Below are 23,228 nucleotides of genomic sequence, written 5' to 3'. Positions count from 1 at the left end.
ATCCATCCGAAAACAAAGACATTAAGATGTCATGGGATCTTCTGAACGAAATAACTATCTGTCAAATAATACTTTTTAATCGCAGAAGACAAGGGGAGGTATCCAAGATGAAGACTGAGGATTTCCATAAAAAACAGATCACCAACGTTGGGGATACCATCCACTTAAGTGAAATTGAAAAGCATTTGTGCAAGATGTTTGAAGTTGTGGAAGTAGTTGGGAAACGAGGTGGAACAGTTCCTGTTTTATTAACGACTCAGATGATAGAACGGATATCTCTTCTGTTGGATAAAAGATCTGAACTTGAAATTCCCGCATAAAACAAGTTTTTGTTTCCTCGATCCAGTTATCAAAGCCTTGGACACATAAGGGGCAGTGACGCTATGAGAAAGCATGCCCTGTGAGCTGAAGTTAAGAACCCCGAAACCATGAGATCAACTAAGTTACGTAAGCAAGTAGCAACTGTGGCACAGATGCTGGCATTAAAAGAAAACCAGATTGAACTGCTCGCTAATTACATGGGCCATGATGTGAGAGTTAATCGTGAATATTATCAACTCCCAGACAATGTTTTGCGTGTTACCAAGCTTTCGCGTTTGTTTATTGCGATGGAACAGGGTACGCTCGAAAAATATCAAGGGCGATCGCTTGATGAGCTTGAAATAGACGACACCGTCGACATAGAGGAACATGATATTATTAGTTCAGGTGAAGAATCCGATAATGATGTAGACATCCTACAGACTAAAACTTCTACCCATCAAGCAAACACTACGACCAAGAAACCTAAAATACCCGGGAATGGAACTATTGCTAAAACATCGAAATTTCCGATCAAGAAAACAGTTTGGTCTGAGGATGAAATTATTGCTATTAATTCCTTAAAAAATATCCTACATCTTCGTATACCAGGGAAGAAGGACATAGAAGAGGTTCAAAAAAGACACCCGGTACTGAAGAGGAGATCTTGGAGGAATATTAAAGATTATTGTAGAAACAACAAAACTAAGATCTTGAAAGGACGATAATAATGTTCATCTGTGACAACTAAGACAGAACTTAGCCAGTATCTCAAGTAGTTCGCCAGTTTGTGATAACTTGACTTTTAGTTAGTAGATCACCAATTAGTGATACCTTGGCCTTAGTTTACAGAAATACTATTATCTCACAGTTGTTCGCCAGTAAGTGATAACTTGACTTTTAGTTAGTAGATCTCCAATTAGTGATAACTTGACTTTAGTTTACAGAAAGCTATTATCTCACAATAGCTCACCAATTAGTGATAAGTGAACTTTAACCATTTAGTGATAACTTGATTTTTAGTTAGTAGATCACCAATTAGTGATAACTTGACTTTTAGTTTACAGAAAGCTATTATCTCACAATAGGTCACCAATTAGTGATAAGTGAACTTTTAGTGAACTTTAACCATTTAGTGACAACTTGACTTTTAGTTTATAGAAAGACTAACTTTTAGTTCATAGAAAAATTAACTTTTAGTTTACAGAAAGCTATTATCTAAGAGTAGCTCACCAGTCAGTGATAAGTGAATGACCAACTATTACTTAAGGTGTTTAGACAAGATTTATTTAGAGTAACGATAGCCTATGCAATGTATTATATCAATCATGGTTACTTGAAAAATAAATTTTAAAAGAAGAACCTGTAAACACTGTTCGTTGTTTAGTTAAATTCATATGTCGTCTATACTTGGGGCCTATACTCAATGCACGTGCGTGTTAAGGTGATCACAATCTAGATGAATGCTCATACACATTACAAAGGGGCTTAAGTCGACTGTATTGGATATGGGTGTTTGAAACAACCATATGCGTGACTTAAAGTCAGTAACAGATTCAGTCCAGCAATAATTTTATCAATAGACACTGCCGTGTCTTACATTCAGTAACAGCTGTATAAAGACTACGTCTTAGAATAATGGACACACTGTACGTCTTAATCAGTAATAGACACATGTCCTGTGTAATTATCTTACAGTCAGTAACATATACACTTTATGTCTTACAATCCCTAACATATATATGCTTTGGGTCTTAGTAATAGATGCATGTTTTGTCTAAAAGTCAGAAACAAACCATCCTTTGATACATGCGGTGGCTTATAAGATGCAAAGTATACCCCTTTAAAAGAATTCAAAATATACCTCTTTAAAAGAATTTTGAAGTCATCGAATATATAGATTCAAAATAGACCTCTTTAAAAGAATATATAGATTCAAAATAGACCTCTTTAAAAGAATTTTGAAGTCGTCGAATATATGCTTTTATAAAATTAAACCTCATCTGTTTGACAGGTTCATACATTTTAAGTCATCAATTACATACTATTATACATTTACACGTCCTCTATTTGACAGATTCCTACATTTTAAGTTATAACATTCCGATATAATTTGTAAACAAAATGAGAGAATTATGTGGTCTAAGGGGAGACAATGCATTGTTGCACTCAATTAGAATGTACAGTACCAACATCAATAACTTTAGAAAGTTTTCAAATACATGTCATGACTCCCTTTTACAAAAAACAATCTATTATTAGAAGTGTGTTCACGTCCTCGGTCCAATAGGTTCAGGCTTATATGACCATACACACTTGCATCAAGTGTCGGCCCCATAATCGAGGACAGTTAATGTAAAGTGTATGCCACTGTCCATTTTAAGTGATTCATACATGGCTTTTTATCTAATTCTCATTAAGAAACATTTCTGTTTTTGATATAGAAGATAGAAAATAATCAGCGGTTGTAAATTACGTACCCGAATTCAATGGTCCTCAATAATGGGGACCGACGACTAATGCATGTGTGTGATCCGGATCTATTTCATACACATAAACCTATCAATCGAGGTCCATTGACACACACATAAATTTAATGATAGGCAATTGAAATCATTTGTTAATGTTTTTCGCATTTCATAATACCAGTTATCTAATACATTTATAGATATACTTCTTTCTTTGTCCACCACTGGTTGAGGTAAATATCCCTTCACTGTTCAAAATACAATATATTAATAGACGTGTGTTTGAGTCTTCAATTCAAAGGTTCGTGCTTATCAGGTCATTCACACTTGCATTAAGTGTCGGTCCCCATAATCGAGGACATTATGTCACGTTCCAATATACTTCATTGATAAAGTCTCTTATGGTCAGTAACAAATACATGTTACGATAATCGTGTCTTACAGTTAGAAATATATGTCACATATTACAGCCAATAAAACACTAGCCATGTCCAAGAGTCAGTTAAATGCGATGTGTCGTAAATGCAGCAGACACATTTTGTGTCGTCCATGTAATGTTGTTTCGTATCTTAAGTGATATAAACATGTTTCGTACATTTATTAATGGATACATTTCGTGTCGTACATTTAATAATAGATACATATCATGTCGTACATTTAGTAATAGATACATGTCATACACTTAGTAACAGATACATGTCATGTCATAGATTTAGTAATAGATACATATCGTGTTGTACATTTAGTAATAGATGCATATTGCGTTGTACATTTAGTAATATATACATATCTTGTTGTACATTTAGTAATAGATGCATATTGCGTTGTACATTTAGTAATAGATACATATAGTGTCATGCATTTAGTAATAGATACATGTTGTGTCGTACATTTAGATTTGAATCATGCCATGCCGTACATTTAATAATGGACGCATGCTGCGTCGTACATTTAGTAATAGATACATATTGTGTCGTACTGTTATTAACAGATACATGTTGTGTTGTATGGATAGTAACGGATACAAGTACACGGGGTGTCTTACAATCATATAACTCCGGTACCATCTTACAATTATTAGTAACAGGTACATGCCGTGTCAATGACAAGTATACATAGTGTAACAGGCTCACATGATAGCTTATCAATACGGTTTGTCTTACAGTCTGTAACAGTTACACACGGTCTATTCCAGTAACAGATGCACTGAAATAATCAGTAATTTATTCACATTGTGTATAGATTAATGTCAGTAACAGGCACACGGGATATCTTTAATCAGTAATAGATAACAGATACACTGAGGATCGTTAATCAGTAATAGATACACCTCGTGTATAGATAGCTGTCAGTAAGAGATACACAGGGTATCTTTGATCAGTAATAGATACATGTACACCTCGTGCATAACTGCTAGTAATAGACAGACATCGTCTATAGCGGTCAATAACAGATACACGGGGGTGTCTTACATTCAGTAACATAAACATGTTTTGGGTTTTGATAATAGAAGGATACTGCGTTTTAAAGTTAGCAACTGTTACACACGGCGTCTTACAGTAAGATACAAGGTGCGTCACAAATCAGATACATATTGTGTATAACTGTCAGTAACAGAAACGCGTGTCTTCAAGTAACAGATACACAAGCAAGGTGTCTTATCAATATATACATGCCGTGTCTTAAAGTTAGTAGCATATAACATGGTGGCTTACAGTAAAGGATACATAGGGCACCGTAATTCATAGATACACAGGTGGTCTTACAATCAGCAGCATACACATTAGATGCTTTGCGTCAAAGCCAGTAACAGATACATGTGGTGTCTTTCAGAAACATATGCATGTAGTGTCCTACAAGAACATATACATGTGGTGGTGTCTTACAGGAACATATTACATACATGTGTTATCGTATCATCAGTAACAGATACATGACATGTATAACTTTTGGTACGTGTTGTTTTATAAGGCATAATTGTTACAAAAGTAGATATGGGTCTTACAGTCAGTAACGGCTGTCAGCAGTATCTTATATTCTTAACAGTTACATGTCATGTCACAGTTACAGTCAATAGCAGATGCAGACATGTTTCGATATTTATAAACAGATGCACAGTATACCTAGGTATGCCCCTCTTTGAAATAATGTTGAAGTCATCGATTACATACTATTATACATTTACACGTCCTCTATTTGACTGGTTCCTACATTTTAAGTTATAACATTCTGGTATAATTTGTAAACAAAACGAGAGGATTCTGTGGTCTAAGGGGAGACAACGCATTGTTGCACTCAATTAGAATGTACAGTACAAACACCAATAAGTTACGCAAAATTTTTGAATAACATACGATAACTCTTTGTTCATATGTCCAAAATACAATCTATTATTAGACGTGTGTCTAGGTCCTCGATTCATACGCTCAGGCTTATATGCTCATACACATTTGCATCAAGTTTCGGTCCCCAAAATCGAGGACAGTTACTGTAAAGTATGAGCCACGTTCTATCCTAAATGATTGATACAAGGCGTTTCTTATTACCATTAAGAAATATTTCCGTTTTTGTTAAGGACGACAGCGTAAAATCAGAGGTTTTAAATTACGTACTTAAATTCAAAGGTCCTCGATAATGGGGACCGACTCCTAATGCATGTGTGTCATCAAGGTCTGTCATATAAACATACACCTATCAATTGAGGTCCTTTCACACATACAGATGTTTGATGATAGACATATTTATGAATATTTGTTAACATTTATTGATTTTCATATTACCAGTTATTCAATTTCCCTTCACGTGTCAAAAATACAATATATTATTAGTCGCATCTTTGAGTCCTCGATTTATAGGTTCATACTTATCTGGTCATACTATCATTAAGTGTCGGCCCCCATAATCGAGGACAGTTAATGTAAGTGATTGGTACATGGTGTTTCTTATAGTCAGTAACAAATACATATCGGTTTCTGTTACATTATGAAGACCATAATCAGGTGTCTTAAATTACATGCTTAAAACAAAGGGTCCTCGATAAGGGGGGCCGACATCTAATGCAAGTGTGCAGTCTTTCTTGTATCATGAATATAAGCTGAAAATGATTGAAAGTAATCACACTTTCAACCAGCGGCTACCATTCAGGATAGGCCCACATTTTCGAGAGATGGATAGAGAACAAGCTAAAAAGAAAGTGATTTTTCCTACAATCAACGGCCATAATTCAGGAAATTACAATTCGATATGCGCGAACATCGAAAGGAACCGAGATCTTTGTGTTATAAACTTACCAAGTTTCAACAACATCAGATAAACATTGTGAACTCTAAAGAGTCCACAACCTTGATATACCATATTTTTTACGCTATTTGAGAACGAACAGCGGCCATTTTGTCTGTCAATTTTGGGCCGATTTACACGAAATTTGAACTCAGCCATCCTTAGGGTGTAACGGTGATATAATAATACGTTTTTTTAAATCAGATAAAAAGTATGACCTCTATAGGGTCCACAAGCTAAAAACGCGATTTTTCGTACAATCAGGGGCCATAATTCAGAAGTTACGGTCCGATATGCGCGAATATCGAAAGGAACCGAGATCTTTGGGTTGTAAACTTACATTTCAAGTTTCAACAAAATCAGATAAAAATTGTGACCTCCATGGGGTCCACAACCTTGATATACCATATTTTTTTTACGCTATTTGAGAACGAAGGGCGGCTATTTTGTCTGTCAGTTTTGGGCCGATTTTCACGAAATTCGAACTCAGTCGTCCTTATGGTGTAACGGTGATATAATAATACATTTTTTTAAATCGGATAAAAATTTTGAACCCTATAGGGTCCACAAGCTAAAAACGCGATTTTTCGTACAATCAGGGGCCATAATTCAGGAAGTTATGGTCCGATATGCGCGAATATCGAAAGGAACCGAGATCTTTGGGTTATAAACTTACATTTCAAGTTTCAACAAAATTGGATAAAAATTGTGACCTCTATAGGGTCCAGAACCTTGATATACCATATTTTTACGCCATTTGAGAACGAACGGCGTCCATTTTGTCTGTCAGTTTTGAGCCGATTTTCACGAAATTCGAACTCAACCGTCCTTAGGGTTTAACGGTGATATAAAAATACGTTTTTTAAAATCGGATAAAAATTATGACCTCTACAGTGTTCACAAGCCAAAAACGTGATTTTTCGTACAATCAAGGGCCATAATCCATGAAGTTATGGTACGATAGATGCCAATATCGAAAGGAACCGAGATCTTAGGGTGATAAGCCTATATTTCAAGTTTCATTGAAATCGGATAAAAATTGTGACCTGTAGGCTGACGGACGGACAGGGCGACGACAATATACGTCCACATGAAAATGTGGGCGTATACAAATACACAGAGTGGCGACTGCTTCATTTGCATAAAAAGTAGGTCGCGCAGTGCATCTTGGGGTTTGTCTGTGATGTCACTAAACATGGCTGCTAAAGAAGACGTTTGGCAGTTGAACAGAAGTAAATGTAAACATCCGAGTGGTGGATATGGTACCCAAAGAAGGACCTATGTTGGGTGTCTTAATTTTAGGGACTATTGAGGGATTAAAAAAATTCAGCATTCCTGAAGAAAAAGAGCTCAGTCTATGAGCTATTAATGTAATGTAGGGAGAGACTTCAGAGACTAGTATAGAGAGAAATTTGGTTTAACGTCCACTCGACACAAACTAGGTAATTTCGGGACTAACATGCTTCAGTTTTATTTCAATAATTCACTTATGAGCCTTTTTTAGCAGTGAGATGAAACTGGGGGACCCGGAGAAAACCCACGAGGTTGGACAGGCGACCCTACTCCTTGTCTCGTACAAGCGGGGAATCGAAACCATGCCACTTGACTGTCATAGGTCTAATAAACCTATTAATACCTGGTAATTTTTTTTTTTTTTTTCTTTTTTAGTAGTAGTAGTTTCGCATACGTGAGGCATGTTCTTTTACATTCTATATTTTTTGTAAAAACAAATAAAATCTACAAACACAATAATAGGCCCACAGTCTACCGAATAAAACAAATTTAGATGCATATGTTGTCATTAAAAGCAATTGAAAAAGAATCATGTGCGAGGGAACTAACTATATTTCCTGAAGAATCTGTTGTATTCTGGCAAAAGGATAATGGACAAGCCTAATTAGGGTTTCACACTGCGTAGCTTGTGTGAAACACCATTGTTTTTGTTAAGATTATTATTCCAATTCCATTTTGATTAGATCTCAGCAACTGCTTGTCGGATCGTTACGATTTCTTCGGTTTTATCGGGAAAGTGGGTGTGATAAAGCTATTTTGAACTTTCTGTGACAATGCAAGGGGAATTTCGCCTAGTATCATGGTACCAAACTTGGGTACTAAATCGAATACTTCGCTGTTGAGGTGTATAATTCAGATTTTAAAATATCCGTAATACATTGATCATCACAACACGAATCACACCTGTGCAGGGTACCGTATGTACATGTACCGCGTGCGGAGGACAAGTAACGCCCCCTGGAATTCCTTTCTCACATATCTTGGCTATATTTACGCTACAAATTATATTTATATATGAAATATTTTTCCGATCTAATTATTTGATTTTGTAAGTTTTCTTATAAATTATTCATAGCCTTTATTTATGGAAATTGTTTTAAATTTTTTAAATGATTACATACACGTCACCAGGCAATGAACCATGTGCATTTCGATTCCAGCTACCACTATATTTACTGTGGTGTCCTTATGATATAAATATTTTAGATGACCTGGGGGTGCGTTTTAATTTATTTAGATATAAAACTTCATAATGCTATAAACTAGTGTCAAGCAGATGAAAACAAGCGTAGATGGTGTGAAATTCATTGTTATAAAATTGTCTACTTCCAAACTGTGGAACTATTGCCTACGACAGAGCCAAAATGTAAACAGTGCAAATGGCGGCTTTTTGCTTAATTTTTGCATTTAGAAATGAATAAATGTACGTGACGCGAGTATTGTGGTCTTAAAGTCAATTTATTGAAGATCAAGTAAAATTAAGTTCACCTGTCGCAAGCTACAGGTAGTAGTTTTACTTGCTACCTGCCAGACGAAAAAATCGCCTGTCGGCGACCTGTAGACAGGCGAACATGTCGAGCCACGTGACTGGTAAAGTGTCAACAAACAAATTGTGGACGGACGGACGGACAGTGGTGATGGGATAATACGTCCACATGAGAATGTGGGCATATAAAAATTGGTTAGAAAACTGTCATAAAATTTACGCCATTTTCTGACGTAAAAGTAGCCATAACCATTCTGATGTAAAAGTAACGTAAATTTAACTGTAAAATTATACTATTATTGGCCGATAACAAAAATTATGTATACTTTACTGTAAATCTAACGACCCATGTTAACTTGGGTACTTGAAAGCACAGGCATGGGTGGAAACAATCATTTTACAGTTCATGCAAGATCGAATCTTGGCGATACAGTTGGGGACCAAAGGGAAACAGATTAACTCCTTACTAGAAATTTGAAAAAGATGGGATGATAAAGTATCAAAATGTCTGAGAAGTGAGAACCTACTATACAGCTTAGGTTGTGTAACCTAAAATAAGTAAACACCAGATTAAGTTTTTACTTACACGAAGTATGTCAGCAAAATGTTTCAGTACACCAATTCTAACTTCATCTAGATCTTTAAGAAAACCATCTAAAACCGGAACAAGATCACTATGAGTGATTTCTTCACCCAGTATTGTTGCCAATTCATGCAGAGAAAATGCTAAAGTTCTTCTTACTTTCCACTTGAATTTTATAAAAAAATATATTTTATAAACATAATGCAAAGCATGGAAATATGCCCACAGAAACTTTTTCCCTAAAAAGACAAGCCAGCAGTGAGGCGGCAATACTAAAATAAATAGATGACACATTAATTTATAAATTAAACGAGACTTACCTGGAAGTTGAAGTTTGATTGTAATTCTACCTTGCTGTTGACAAGCTTAGAGGTCACATGAGATGCGCACGCAGCTAGATGTCATACTTCAAAAGTGAAGGAGTACAAAAAGAAACCAAAAGTCAAGAATACTAATATACTTAAAACCCATCAAACTTTAAACAACGGCACAATGGCATGGGAAGGGTAATAAAATTTGATCCAAGAAAGGGGTGGCATGTGACCTCTAAGCTTGTCACCAGCAAGGTAGAATTACAATCAAACTTCACCTTCCAGGTAAGTCTCGTTTAATTTATAAATTCTACCTTGCTGGTGACGTCAGCTTAGAGACGTCACATGAGAAATTCAAAGTTATACTCATGAACAAAAACATTATATCACCAAAACCATTTAATAATAAATACATGTACATGTAGCAGGTAAGTCATAATATAATACACCAAACCATACAGTTTGACAAAATTTACAAGAAAATTTTTTCTCACAGTAACTGAGTTACATGTATGTAACAAGTTTTCGTAATTAAATGTTAATAAAACATGAATATTTGTATCATAACAAACAATTCAATTGTTCATATGGTTAAGTATTGAACTTCCAAACCTACCACTATCAGAAATAGGTTTTGCATAATACTTCCTAAAAGTCGACTCTTTCGACCATCCAGCAGTTTGTAAAATGGAATTAACTGGCACTCTAGCTCTATCCGCAGCACTAGTGGAAGAAGCACGTACACTATGCGGAACAAACCTATCAATGTCTACCCCAGCTATACTAAGTGCAGTTTTAATCCATCTAGACAAATACTCTTCATAAACCTTACCACACATAACCTCCTGTCTGGAGCGTAGGCTTTGATAGTAATTTGGTTCTGATGAAATCCTGGACGAGTTTGTTTTAAGAGATCCCCAAAATGAAACTTAAGACTAGATTTCGAAACATTAATGTTCCTTACATCCAATAGGTGCATACTTTGCACTCGTTGTGCAGATAACAGTAATAACAATAATAATTTAAATGTTAACATTTTGAGTGAAATTTTCTTCACTGGTGAAAGATTCTTCAAAAACACAAGAACGATATTAACATCCCAAGAACAAGAAATACTGCAATTCGATTGGCTGACCAGTAAAATCAATTTGCATATATCCAATTTGCATATTGGTCAGCCAATCGAATTGCAGTATTTCTTAAAATTTCGATTGTATCTTAGTTTAAGTTTTCGTGAATAAGGGCCCAGGCCTTATCTGGAACACATATTTTGAGAAACGTACCACAATAGGCAAAGTACCTACAGGTTTATTATTAATAAACACTATTGTGGATAAAGCACATCGTGCTGTGTTGATAGCACTGTAGTGCAAGCCTGTATTAAACAGTTCTGTTAAAAATTCAATCACAGTTTCTAAAGATGGTGAAAGGGGATCCACCATTCTTTCACGGCAGTACCTAAACCAGCGTTGCAGATATGTTCTGTATTGTAGTTTAGTGGAGTCTCTCCATGAGGAAAGGAGAATCTTCTTAGATTTGTCTGAAAACTGATGCATAGAGACTGCTGGCCCGAAATCTGTACCGCCAGCAAAATCATCTTCGGTAAATCTGTCATGTCATGCGGATAGATTTAGAATCTTTGAACAAGATTTTTGTACTTTACTGGCTTTCTCTGGTGTTAATTTGATCGTCATTGAAGCTGAATTTATAATAAAACCTAAATATTGAAGGGACTGTGTAGGCAACAACACAGATTTTTCAGGATGAACTGTGAAACCAGCACGTAAAGATAACATGACAGTGTCTAACACATTATTCTTACAATCTTGTAAGGTCTCGCCCACCAAAAAACAATCATCAATAAATGATGTGTTAAGATGGCCCTCCTTACGTAATTGTGAAAAAAGCACCTTTAATTTGGTGAATAATCTGGGAGCAGAGCCTAGACCATTGGCGAGACAAGTGAATTGATATAGTTTATTTTCCCACTTAAATTTTAAATATTTTCTGTGCATTTTATGAATAGGGACAGAAAAATAAGCATCCTTAAAATCGATTGATGCTATATAGCAATTCCGAGTAATAATATCAAGAGCTTTTTCTAAAGTTTCCATTTTAAAATGACGATACACAACATTATCATTCAGATCTAAAATTATTCTGAGTGATTCGTCTTTTTTGTCTGGTAAAAATATTTGACAAAAACTCCCCATCCTCATGCTGACATTCTTCAATGATGCCTTTCCTTAATAATTTCGAAATTTCCATTGATATTTTTAAAGATTTCTCAGGGGAAAATCGATATGGATAAATTATTTTATTTTGCCAAGGCAAATTAGAAAACTCAATTTGAACTCCCAATATAGTTTTAAGGACATTTTTGTCATGTGTTAAAGATTCCCAAATTTTGAAATTGTCTCTCAATTGGCTGCCCTTAAAGTTATTCACAAAATAAGGCAAGTGTATTTGTAATTGGGAAATGAAAGATTCCCAAGAAAAAGAAGACTTACATATTTCACTCACCAACCTTTTTTTAACCGACTGGAAAGTCTCTATTTCTTGGAAGGTTGAGGATTTCTGTCCCGAGGTCGCCATTTCTGAAAGTGACCTCTGTTTGACCTGATCTCTTGTAACTCTGGGATAAAAAAAACTCTTTCCTTTGTTATAACTTATTGAAATTATTTCTAGCACTTCCTCTAAAGTTACGGTTGTAGTTAGTATTGTAACTATTATTACTGTGGCCTGCCAAGGAATTGACTTCCTTAAGATCTGAATTTTTTACTTAAGTCTTCTCCAAAAAGAAGTTGGGAAGATCCAAGATCACTACTTTAAGCAGGATTACATAAAAGTTTACTAGGCATAGGCAAATCTGGCTTCATATGTTCCCGTCTTCTTTGATTAAATTCAAAATTGGAGCGAGCAAGTAAAGTTAATGAATCCATTGTCATTTTAATGGCCATACCCAAGTCAGTCTGTTTAACACCTCCTTTCTGTTTTTTTCAGGTGCATTAAAAAATCTGTTAATTTTGACATAGAATAAGCTGATTTAATCTGTCTGTTCTGGATTTTCTGAAATTTTACATCCATTGACCTAGTACTTGGCTCTAAAGTGGTCCAGAGTTGTTCAAAAATGAACATATATTCAGCTCTTGAGAGAATGCATATATAGATATTTTTACTATTTTTTTATTTTGATTATCTTACTTGATAGCTACTGACTTTAAAATGCATAACAACCAGGTTCAACATTTCAGATATAACATATATATGGCATCGCAAAAAACACCAAAAATGACTTTTTCAAGGTGTTGAAAAACCTTTCTTCCACGAAAAGTCAAAAATCACAACTTTGAGCCACCATAAAAAAAAAAAATTTCATCCGATTTTGAATCTGTAAAAAGTTTTCTGAGAAGAATGATGAGATCTACTTGAAAAACTTAAAAAATCAAATGTATAATCATAATCACCTTTTCCACCTACTTATATTCTATAATCTTATTAAAGTAGGATGTTCTATGGTAATCATGTGGTTATTCAATGCCAATCAGAAAGTATTTTTATGCAGTTGAGGATACTATTTTATCTCCTTTGGAAGAGGAATGCTAGGTTACGGTTTCTGTATAATTCTTAGGGTTTAACCCACATGTGGACAGAATGATGTTTGGTTGTCACTGGTGTCTGTTTTTAACTTCATGTGGTACTTGTGTTTACATCTTAATTTTTTTAAGGCTTTTGAGGAATCGGGATGAGTACTTTGACATTTTAAAAAAAAAAACCCAAAAAACCCCAAAAAAACTGACTATTTTCTTAAACATACATTATGCAAGAGCTAAATCTGCCAATTGCAGGTCTTCTTTACGCCTTGAATGTTATATGAATTTTTAATTAGACATTAATTAACTTAATGGCATCGCTAGCCTGCGATATTTACTGGATTAGAATCCGGCCTGCTGCTTCGGATTAAATAGAAAGATAGGTTGCCAGGCAACAAAACATATACGCCACAGCAGCTAAATCGTCCGAGCAGTCGTCAAGGGTTGTCGCATATTTATTCCTTTGTTGGTAATTGGGCGCCTTTACAAGACAGTTCCATACAGATCAGATTATAAATTTTGTCGTTTGAGGGTTTACATGGTTCTACAAACTGAAACAAGGGTCTCAACTCTGGAAGTAATCTACAGAAATTGTTGAAATTTGACAGGCTTTTTCGTTTTACTAATTTAAATAATGCATATAAATTTCATACAGATCACATGATGACTTTTGTCATTCAAACGTTCACAATCGCCATAACTCTAGAAATTATTGACGGAAATTGCTGAAATTCAATAGACCTGTTTCACAAATTTAAATGATGCATATAAATTTCAATAGGCTTCTTCGTTTCAGCAATCTAAATAATGCATACAAGTTTCAGAAAGATCGGATGATAACTTTCGACGTTAGAGCATTCACAAGGATCAATAAAGTGAAACAAGGGCCATAACTCTAGACGTAATAAACGGAAATTGCCGAAATTCAATAGGCTTCTTCGTTTCAGTAATCTAAATAATGCATATAAATTGCAGAAAGATCGGATGATAACTTTTGGCGTTAGAGCGTTCACAAGGTTCAATAAAGTGAAACAAGGGCCATAATTCTAGACGTAATAAACGGAAATTGCTGAAATTCAATAGGCTTCTTCGTTCCACTAATTTAACCCATTAGCTGCCACAAGTTTAATTAATGATTCCATAATATCAAACGCTTAAAATATACATTTGACCTAATAAATGACCTGTTTTGTTCATTCAACTATCATGAAAAAGCTATTGAAAATCATACATTACAACCAAGTGTTATTTTATAGCTAATAAATTTATCTTTCCAATGGTATGTAGTTTTTAGATCACAGAGGTATAAATCGTGACCATAAACCAATTTGAAAGTAATGGATATATAAATAAAAAAATTTTTTTTTTTTATATACGCCTATATATATATATTTTTTATCCTGTTTGCATGTATTCAAGACCTCAGACATACTTTTACCACTTATTAGAAATATCTACATGCATACAGGATAAAAAAAAAGGATGCTAAAATAAAAAAACAAAAAAAAATAGAGCATTTTTTTTATTTTATATTATCACTGATTGTCACAACTGTTCACATGTTTATCAAATTCACACTAGTTTTATTCTGTTCATATTATTCAAGTCAAGTCAAATTAGTTTTATTTTGGTCACATCATTGTTATTCACCTGACATTGTGAATCCGATTCCATCAAAAGACCCAATGCAGTCGTAACATCCATTCCTTTACTTGTGCTAGCCATTTTGAAACAGTGGAATGCAGGTCACAAGTAATGCAGGTCAGAGGAAAAAACCAGTTAGTCACATGACTACCGTTATCTTCCGGTATCAAAGTTCAAAGTTCACGCTTTGTTTACTCGGAAAAGTCAAATACAATGACCCGGTTTTCACACCTCGAGCGTGTCGGCACATATGTTAGCTATCAAAGGAGCTGTGAATCAATGATCTCAGTGCAGTATTTTTGATACAGCGGACAATATAAACACCCGGGCGTTGACGGACGTTCTGAGGAAATATAGTACGGACGTTGGCGGACGTTCTGCGTGCTATTGGGTTAAATAATGCATGTAAATTTCAGACAGATCGGATAACTTTTGGAGTTAGAGCGTTCACAAGGTTCAATAAAGTGAAACAAGGGCCATAACTCTATACGTAATAAACAGAAATTGTTGAAATTCAATAGGCTTCTTCGTTTCACTAACTTAAATACTGCATATAAATTTCACAAAGATAGTATGTTAACTTTTGGCATTAGAGCGTTCACAAGGTTCAACAAAGTGAAACAAGGGCCATAACTCTAGACGTAATAAACGGAATTTATTGAAATTTAATAGGCTTCTTCATCTCACTAATGAAAACAACATATATCAATTTGAAAACAAGTGGATGATAACTTTTGGCGTTGGAGCGTTCACAAGAAATTGTGGACGATGGACGGACCAACCGACGGCGACGGCAATATACGTCCACATTTCAATGTGGGCGTATAAAAAATGGATAATCAAGACTTCTGGTTTTTTTAATCGTACCAACAGGTTAGGCCCAAAATTCAATCGCTAAATACTTGGTTCAAAACTGGACATATATCCAGCTCTTGAGAGAAGGCATATAAATATTTTTGCAAACTGTTTTCCTGTTAATCTTACTTAATAGCTATTGATTTTAAAATGCATAACAACCAGGTTCAATATTCACATGGACAAGACAATTTTTGATGAAAAAATTGACCAAAATCACTTTGACAAAATATAATTTATGAGAAAACCTATGTATTTTGGAGTTGCTTGGGAAATCAGAGTAATTGTTACAAAAATGTGAAAATCGGAACATAATTAGCCCTAAAGTTGTATTTCATGAATTTACATCTACATTTTTGATAGGTTTGCTATGAAATGAAATATGACATTGCAAAAAACACCAAAATGACTTTTTCAACTTTTCTTCCGTGAAAAGTCAAAAATTGCAACTTTGAGCCTCCATAAAAAAAAAAAATTTCATCCGATTTTGAATCTGTAAAAAGTTTTGGGAGAAGAATGATGAGATCTACTTGAAAACTAATAAAATCAAATGTATAATAATCTCAAAATCACCTTTTCCATCTATTTTAAAACAAATTAGACGTTATTTAACAGCACGCGACAAGCTGTCCGTTTGTCTCCACAGTAGTGTGGTGGCAAATTTCTCCTCGATTAACAAGACTGAAACTTACATGGTCCTTTTAAGTTCGCTCCATACGTCTGGGAAAGGTTTTTTTGCATTAAAATAGTAACATTACTGATTCTGTGAAAGCCGTAATGCCATTGGCTATTCCTTTTTAATCACCCAATCAGTCAATATTACATAACTCCATGGCAATCAGGGCTCAGCTGTAGGTCGTCAAATTGGCGATATTAAAATGGTAGTTGTGATTAAAATTTAATTTTGGCGATAATGTTTTGGGGTACATGGCGGTAAATTTTTTTAAAAATTCTACATTTGTCCTTGCTTGACCATTAATTACCTTGAAATTTGAATGCCAATCACAACCACGTGGTGAACAGGCGGCATACATCCGTGAATAAAAAAGAAAATATACACCTGCGAAGATTAGCTCTATTTTCTATGATGCAGGGGTAGCTCAAAATATTGAAATGGTTTTATGCACAGCTCGACACCCTCTATCGATATAAAAAATAAAATCTGTCACATGTCTTCAATCAATGTGAAATCACAAGTCAAAGTTGGTGAATTTTCCCTATTGTATATCTCTCATTCTCTATGAAATGGCCAACTACTTTAATTCAGGGTAAGCCAACTCTGTTTTTTCACTAAATCATCCGCCTGCGCTCACTGGTAGCAGCTTGAAACCCGCTCGAGCAAAACTAGTCTCTTTGATGAGGATTGGTATCCAGTCCATGATGGCATCCAATCCAAGATGGCTGTGCCCCAAAGCGCACAAAATTGTGTTTTTTCTCATTTTTGGCCATGTACATATCCCAGATAGACCAAGAAAGTCATACAATTGAAAAAATGTACTAAGGACATTAAGGCCCACCTTTTAGCACATAGCAATAAGTGATGTGAGAACTGAACGGGAGCTGATGCCACATCTAAGGAGAAGCCATATAAAGACCGCGTTGTGTCACTTGTATTCAGCTTATTCCTATTGGAATGGCTAAGTGAAATAAAATACTATTGAAAAAAAGAGGGAAGAAATTGTGTCTTTGAAATATCGATGGAAACCTTGCGTGTGTGCTCGACAACAATCAAATTAGCTGAAAACAGTTGTGCGGTGATACTCCAGTTGACTGAGTTAAGCAATGGGCTTCAGAAGTCCTCAAACCAGCGGCATGGAGTCTGATATAGCTGTAATACCTTTACTAAAGGCCAGCTCTCTTCTTTTTTATTAACTTACGCAGCATTAAAAGATTCTTGTTAATTTTAGAATTTTGTTCTTCTATTCTATGTATTTGCTGGAAATATTATGCTGCCCATAATGAGGAAATGGGCTGTCTAAAGAGCCAAGTTCCTACACCGCCACAGGGTAGTTCCTCAAATAAATAATATGGCATAGGGTCAAAAATTCAATTTCATCGTATCATTTTCGGAGCCCAAAATGGATTTTACTGAGCCTTTTAAAACTGAATTTGTACATGAAGACATTTCTATCAGGGGCCACCTCTCAAAATATTCTAAATATCAACCCCAATGTATATGGGCAATTGAAAAATCTCTTGTATCGAGTCTCCGGATGATGGATTGGCTGAAAACTGGACCAGGCCAGTCAATCAATCGTAGACTTGATTTCAGAAAATTTTACAAATGTTGCACCTTGCAAATACTTAGAAAATAAGTTTAGTAAATTATTTTATGTGGTTTGGTTGTTTCAGGTTACTGTTGGAACTGATGACAGTAACATCTGCAGCTACTGGTAGTGCTGCTTGCATCCATCATCAATCTACTGATAATACGTCATCTGCAGCTATGGATAGTGAAACTGCCATGCTGCTTCCCCCTTCTGTAGCAGCTATTGATAGCGACACCAGTGACAGTAATGACTTAGAACTACCGATAATAGGCCTAGATCAGGTAATGATGATTACATGCAAATCTTGAACCAATCCTAGCATTCTAATTCTGATTTGTTTTGAAGTAGGGTTTGCGCGAATTCTTAGCAACCTTCCCAAAGGTTTTGCATGTAATCATCAATCTAGGCCGATTATTGGTAGTACTAAGTCATTACTGTCACTGGTGTCGCTGTAAGTTACAGAAGGGGAAAGCAGCATGGCAGTTCCACTATCCATAGCTGCAGATGACGTAGCACTACCAGTAGCTGCAGATGATATATAAGTGGGAGGGATGTCATCAGTTCCAACAGTAACCTGAAACAACCAAACCACATATTACCAACCAGTCCATCATTCGGAGACTCGATACAAGAAAATTTTCAATGGCCCATGTATGTTGGGGTTCATTTCAACAATATTTTGAGAGGTGGCCCCCGATAGAAATGTCCTTCATATACAAATTAAGTTTTAAAGGGCCTGGCAAGATCCATTTTGGGCTCTGAAAATGATACCATGATGAAGTTGAATTTTTTACCCTATGTCATATCATTTATTTGAAGACCTAACCTGAGGTTGATTGAAGAAAGGTGACAAAAGATTTTATTTTTAATATCGATAGAGGGTGTCGAGCTGTGCATAAAACCATTACGATATTTTCCCCTAGACCACATTGACATAGAAAATAGAGCTAATCTTCGCAGGTGTATATTTTCTGTTTTAGTCGCCATATGTTACAATTTTGCTGATCATTACTCCCAGAGAATAGATGCGACTTTATGGTCTTAACACTGGGACACAGGAAGACCCCCACTAACATCACCATTTCCATCCAAACCCTAGACTCGCTACAATAGGTGTCTGAAAATTGACCCAAAATGACAAAATTGGCCAAAAATCACCCAGAGCAGGCCACGAAATTTCAAATTGTGGCATAACCAGAAAAATGGTTGCGGGTTTATGCTCTGCGTAACCATTTTCTTTGGTTACGTCAGCTGACCATTGCGTAACCAATTGGTTACATAAAATGGTTGCGCTGTTTTCATGTTTTATCCAGATTTAAATGGTGCTATTATTCATTTCCACTTGCAGTGAATGTATTTTTTAAAGAAATAACTTGACTAATTTATATTCTTTTATATTTAATATTATATTTTGAGGTTAAGTGTTTATGACTTAAATCCCATGGTGTTCCCCTTTAAAAAATAAAACGTTAGAAAAAAAATATTCCACTTCACTAAATCCCTATACATTTTAATAATGAGGGGAATCAGTTCTTAAAATTATGAATGGATTTTCGTTTTTGTATCATATCTGACCTTCAAAAACCAGGAATGGTAGCTACCACATTGTTTTCGGTCACTGAAGACTACATGCGTACTTCATATTACACTTGTCACTTGCAATCATTCATCCAAGCATGTAGCATGAGATAGCCTCACTCATAGGTAGCGACTGATTGACAAACAGTATTTATAAACCTCGGCACTCTATACACAAAGTCTCAAAAGAAAACAGAATAGTTTGATGTCATGAAATAATATCAAAACTGAAAGGAACATGTGTAGTAAATTCTTTGGAAATATAGCCGACATGTTAAATAGTCAAACTCATTTCTCATTTTGTGTTTGAAAATCCAAAAGGTACGCTTTCAAATATTTATGGCATAACTAATCATTTAAAGAATTAGGCATAAGGGGTGAGGGGCATTTTTAAACCTGATTGCAACTGGTCAATAGCCTACGTGGTGTCAAAATATGTGATCTGTCAAAGTACCGGTAAGATGGAGAAATGAAATACCAAGAATGAATGAATGGAGTTTGTGCTATAATACAAATAATTTAGACCTGTGTCACAAGTCATCCTATATAAAAAAATTGATCAAATGTGAATAAATCTGTTAATGAAACTTGTTAACGTAACCGATATTTCAATTTGCATAACCGGGAAATCGGTTGCATGTTTTTGAGGTGGCGCGACCCCACATAACCAATTGGTATCGTTCGCGTGAAATTTCGTGGCATGCAGAGGCTGTTTCTCAATAACGGTGAAATTTTGAGATCGGCCCTTCTGGCTGTGAAGTAGTCTTGATAAATCCATAAAATCCCCCCCCTCCCCGCCCAGAGATGAACTTGATCTGCCACCCCCCCACCTTCTGCATGGTTTTCTCCCGTTTGAAGAAAGTCGTTCTTTCCCGATTTGTAACCTTTTTTCAACTTGACGTCACAGAGTTGCTATTTAATTTAATATTTAAAAGATTTTGAAAGCCGATAAATTTTTTTTTTTGTTTGATATAATTTTTATGTACCTATACTTCTTATTAAGGGCATTGCCATGTCTAATCTATAACAGTTACTAACCGGTTAATAGCTACGGTTATTCGAATAACAAAGTCCTAACCGTAGGAGCACTGAAAATTATACACCAATGTTTTATCGGTAACATTAACAAGCCAACAGTGAGACTGATGTCCTCCGCTGAAATCCCAAAATAAATAGATGACATATTAATCAATCGCGCATTTATTTTTTTCAAAAGTATCGAGCAATCAAACTATACACTAAGTTTCATCACTCTCTATCAGATAGAATCAAGGTTATCTTATCCCAAAGCATCGACCAATGAAATTGCTTAGCTTCAGCTCGAAATGTTAATCAATGAACTCGGTCAAGACATTCACCTAATGAACATCTACATCAAGTTTAACCATTCTACCTTGAGTTATGTTCCAAAATCTTGACTAATCAAATTGCTTGTTGTTCCTTAGCCTAAGCAGAAAATTCTCATCAAACATAGTCAAGCTAATGATATAATGAATCTATACTCGGAGTTTCATCACTCTCACTTAAACATACATTATGCAAGAGCTAAATCTGTCTATTGCAGGTCTTTCTTTAGGCCTGAAATGTTATCTAAATTATTAATTAGACATTAATTAACCTATCCAGACCATAATCAACTCTAGATGGCATCGCTAGCCTGCGATCTTTAGTGGATTGTGAGCCGATTTACTGCATAACTTTCCTTTACGATTTAACGATTAAATGGATAATCAAGCCTATGCTATTTATCGTACTGGCTTTAGTAATGATGATCAAGGCGGAAATTCACTCGGTTTGTTCTCTGTTCATAGTGGATCAATTTGTATGTAATTTTCAGCAAATTACATTTACATTATCTAGTTTTTAACTATTACATTCAGAACTGCCAACTCGTTATCGAATCTCCCATAATGTATCTTTAATTTTAATAAAAACTAAAGTTATTGTGCCCCAAAGAATTAACCAATTAAGATTGCTTAACGCTCTGCTTACCATGAGCAAAAAATGCTCATTATCAAACTTAATTAGAACTAAAGTTATCGTGTCCCAAAGCATACCCAATTTGAAAAGAATTTGTCAAACACTTTAGCCCCTACCCTGTTCACAAAACCAATTGTTGACGAACTGCCAGACAGGGTGACGACATAATACGCCCACACTCACATGTATGGACGTACAAAAATGAAAATTTACCTGCACATCTTGTGTTAAAATCTCGTATAAATTTCTAATAACATGCCAGTTATTTCTACCCAATGTATAAGCTACAGCTGGTAAATTATAGGCACAATGTCGTGTTATTTCAGTATCAACTGTTTGGGCTCGAGATGGATCTACCATACCAAGATAATTTTCTAGCAAGCTCTGGGGAACAATATCCTGAAACAAAACTATCTTATGTAATACATGTAAACATCCTAATCACTTTCACTGTTAACTGTATTATTATTAATCTTTAAGAGGCATTTAGTAACTGGGTAGAGCAATACACAAAAACACATACTTATGGAAAGATAGGTTGCCAGGCAACGAAACATACGCCCACAGCAGCTAAATCGTCCGGGCAGTCAACAAGAGTTGTCGCATATTTTTACTTTTTTCGGTAATGAAACATTTATAATACACTAAAATCTGATTAAGAGCAACAACTCAGAAAACCATGCTAACGTTTTGTATACAAAACTTTTAATACTGTATCATGGATTTAGCTGTTCCAAGTCATAAAGATAGGTTGCCAGGCAACGAAACATACACCCACAGCAGCTAAATCGTTCGGGCAGTCAACAAGAGTTGTCGCATATTTTTACTTTTTTCGGTAATGAAACATTTATAATACACTAAAATCTGATTAAGAGCAACAACTCAGAAAACCATTAGAATTTGTTTGTTTTTTTATAAAGTTCTGCCCCATGCTAACGTTTTGTATACAAATCTTTTAATAATGCATCATGAATTTAGCTGTTCCAAGTCATAAAAATTCATTGAAAATCAATATACATGTTCGTCTCAAGATCTTAAACTCTGTGTATCAATCTGCAGTCAATCGGATATAAACTTTGGCCTCTAGAGCATCCAGAAGATTTTTCAAAGTGATCAAGGGCCATAACTTTGGCAGTAATTATCAGAAATCTTTGAAAATCAATAGGATTCTTCGCCTCGTGACCTCAAACACTGTGTATAAATTTAAAGTCAATCAGATATTAACTTTAGCCTTCAGAGCATCCACAAGTTTTTTTTGAAGTGATCAAGGGCCATAACTCTGGCAGTAGTTATCGAAAATCACTGAAAATGAATAGACTTCTTTGTCTCATGACCTTAAACACTGTGTATAAATTTAAAGTCAATCGGATATTAACTTTAGACTCTAAGAGCGTCCACAAGATTTTTCAAAGTGATCACGGGCCATAACTCTGGCAGTAATTATCGGAAATCGCTGAAAATCAATAGGATTCTTCGTCTCAAGACCTTAAACACTGTGTGTAAATTTAAGGTCAATCGGATATTAACTTTGGCCTCTAGAGCGTCCACAAGATTTTTTGAAGTGATCAAGGGCCATAACTCTGGCAGT

At 35.3% G+C, this 23,228-nt stretch overlaps 1 protein-coding gene across 10 annotated transcripts in view; it reads right to left on the bottom strand.

The window, feature by feature from the left end:
* The window catches only part of LOC126816919 (serine/threonine-protein phosphatase 4 regulatory subunit 1-like), a 383,736-nt gene that overhangs the window by 65,807 nt on the left and 294,701 nt on the right, over positions 1–23,228 (bottom strand). For 8 of the 10 annotated variants that reach the window (XM_056099411.1, XM_056099412.1, XM_056099416.1 and 5 more), the window contains exons 14-15: positions 21,854–22,039; positions 9,413–9,574 (exon numbers count right to left, since the gene is read on the bottom strand). In XM_056099411.1, coding sequence (XP_055955386.1) covers positions 9,413–9,574; positions 21,854–22,039 — 348 coding nt within the window. The remainder of the gene's footprint in view (positions 1–9,412; positions 9,575–21,853; positions 22,040–23,228) is intronic. The other 2 variants (XM_056099419.1, XM_056099420.1) reach the window with 1 other exon arrangement.

Source organism: Patella vulgata, chromosome 3 (assembly GCF_932274485.2).
Source record: "Patella vulgata chromosome 3, xgPatVulg1.2, whole genome shotgun sequence".
NCBI classification, from domain to species: Eukaryota; Metazoa; Mollusca; class Gastropoda; family Patellidae; genus Patella; species Patella vulgata.
Note: the sequence above shows the minus strand (reverse complement) of the source record. Positions and strands in the feature narration are given on the sequence as shown.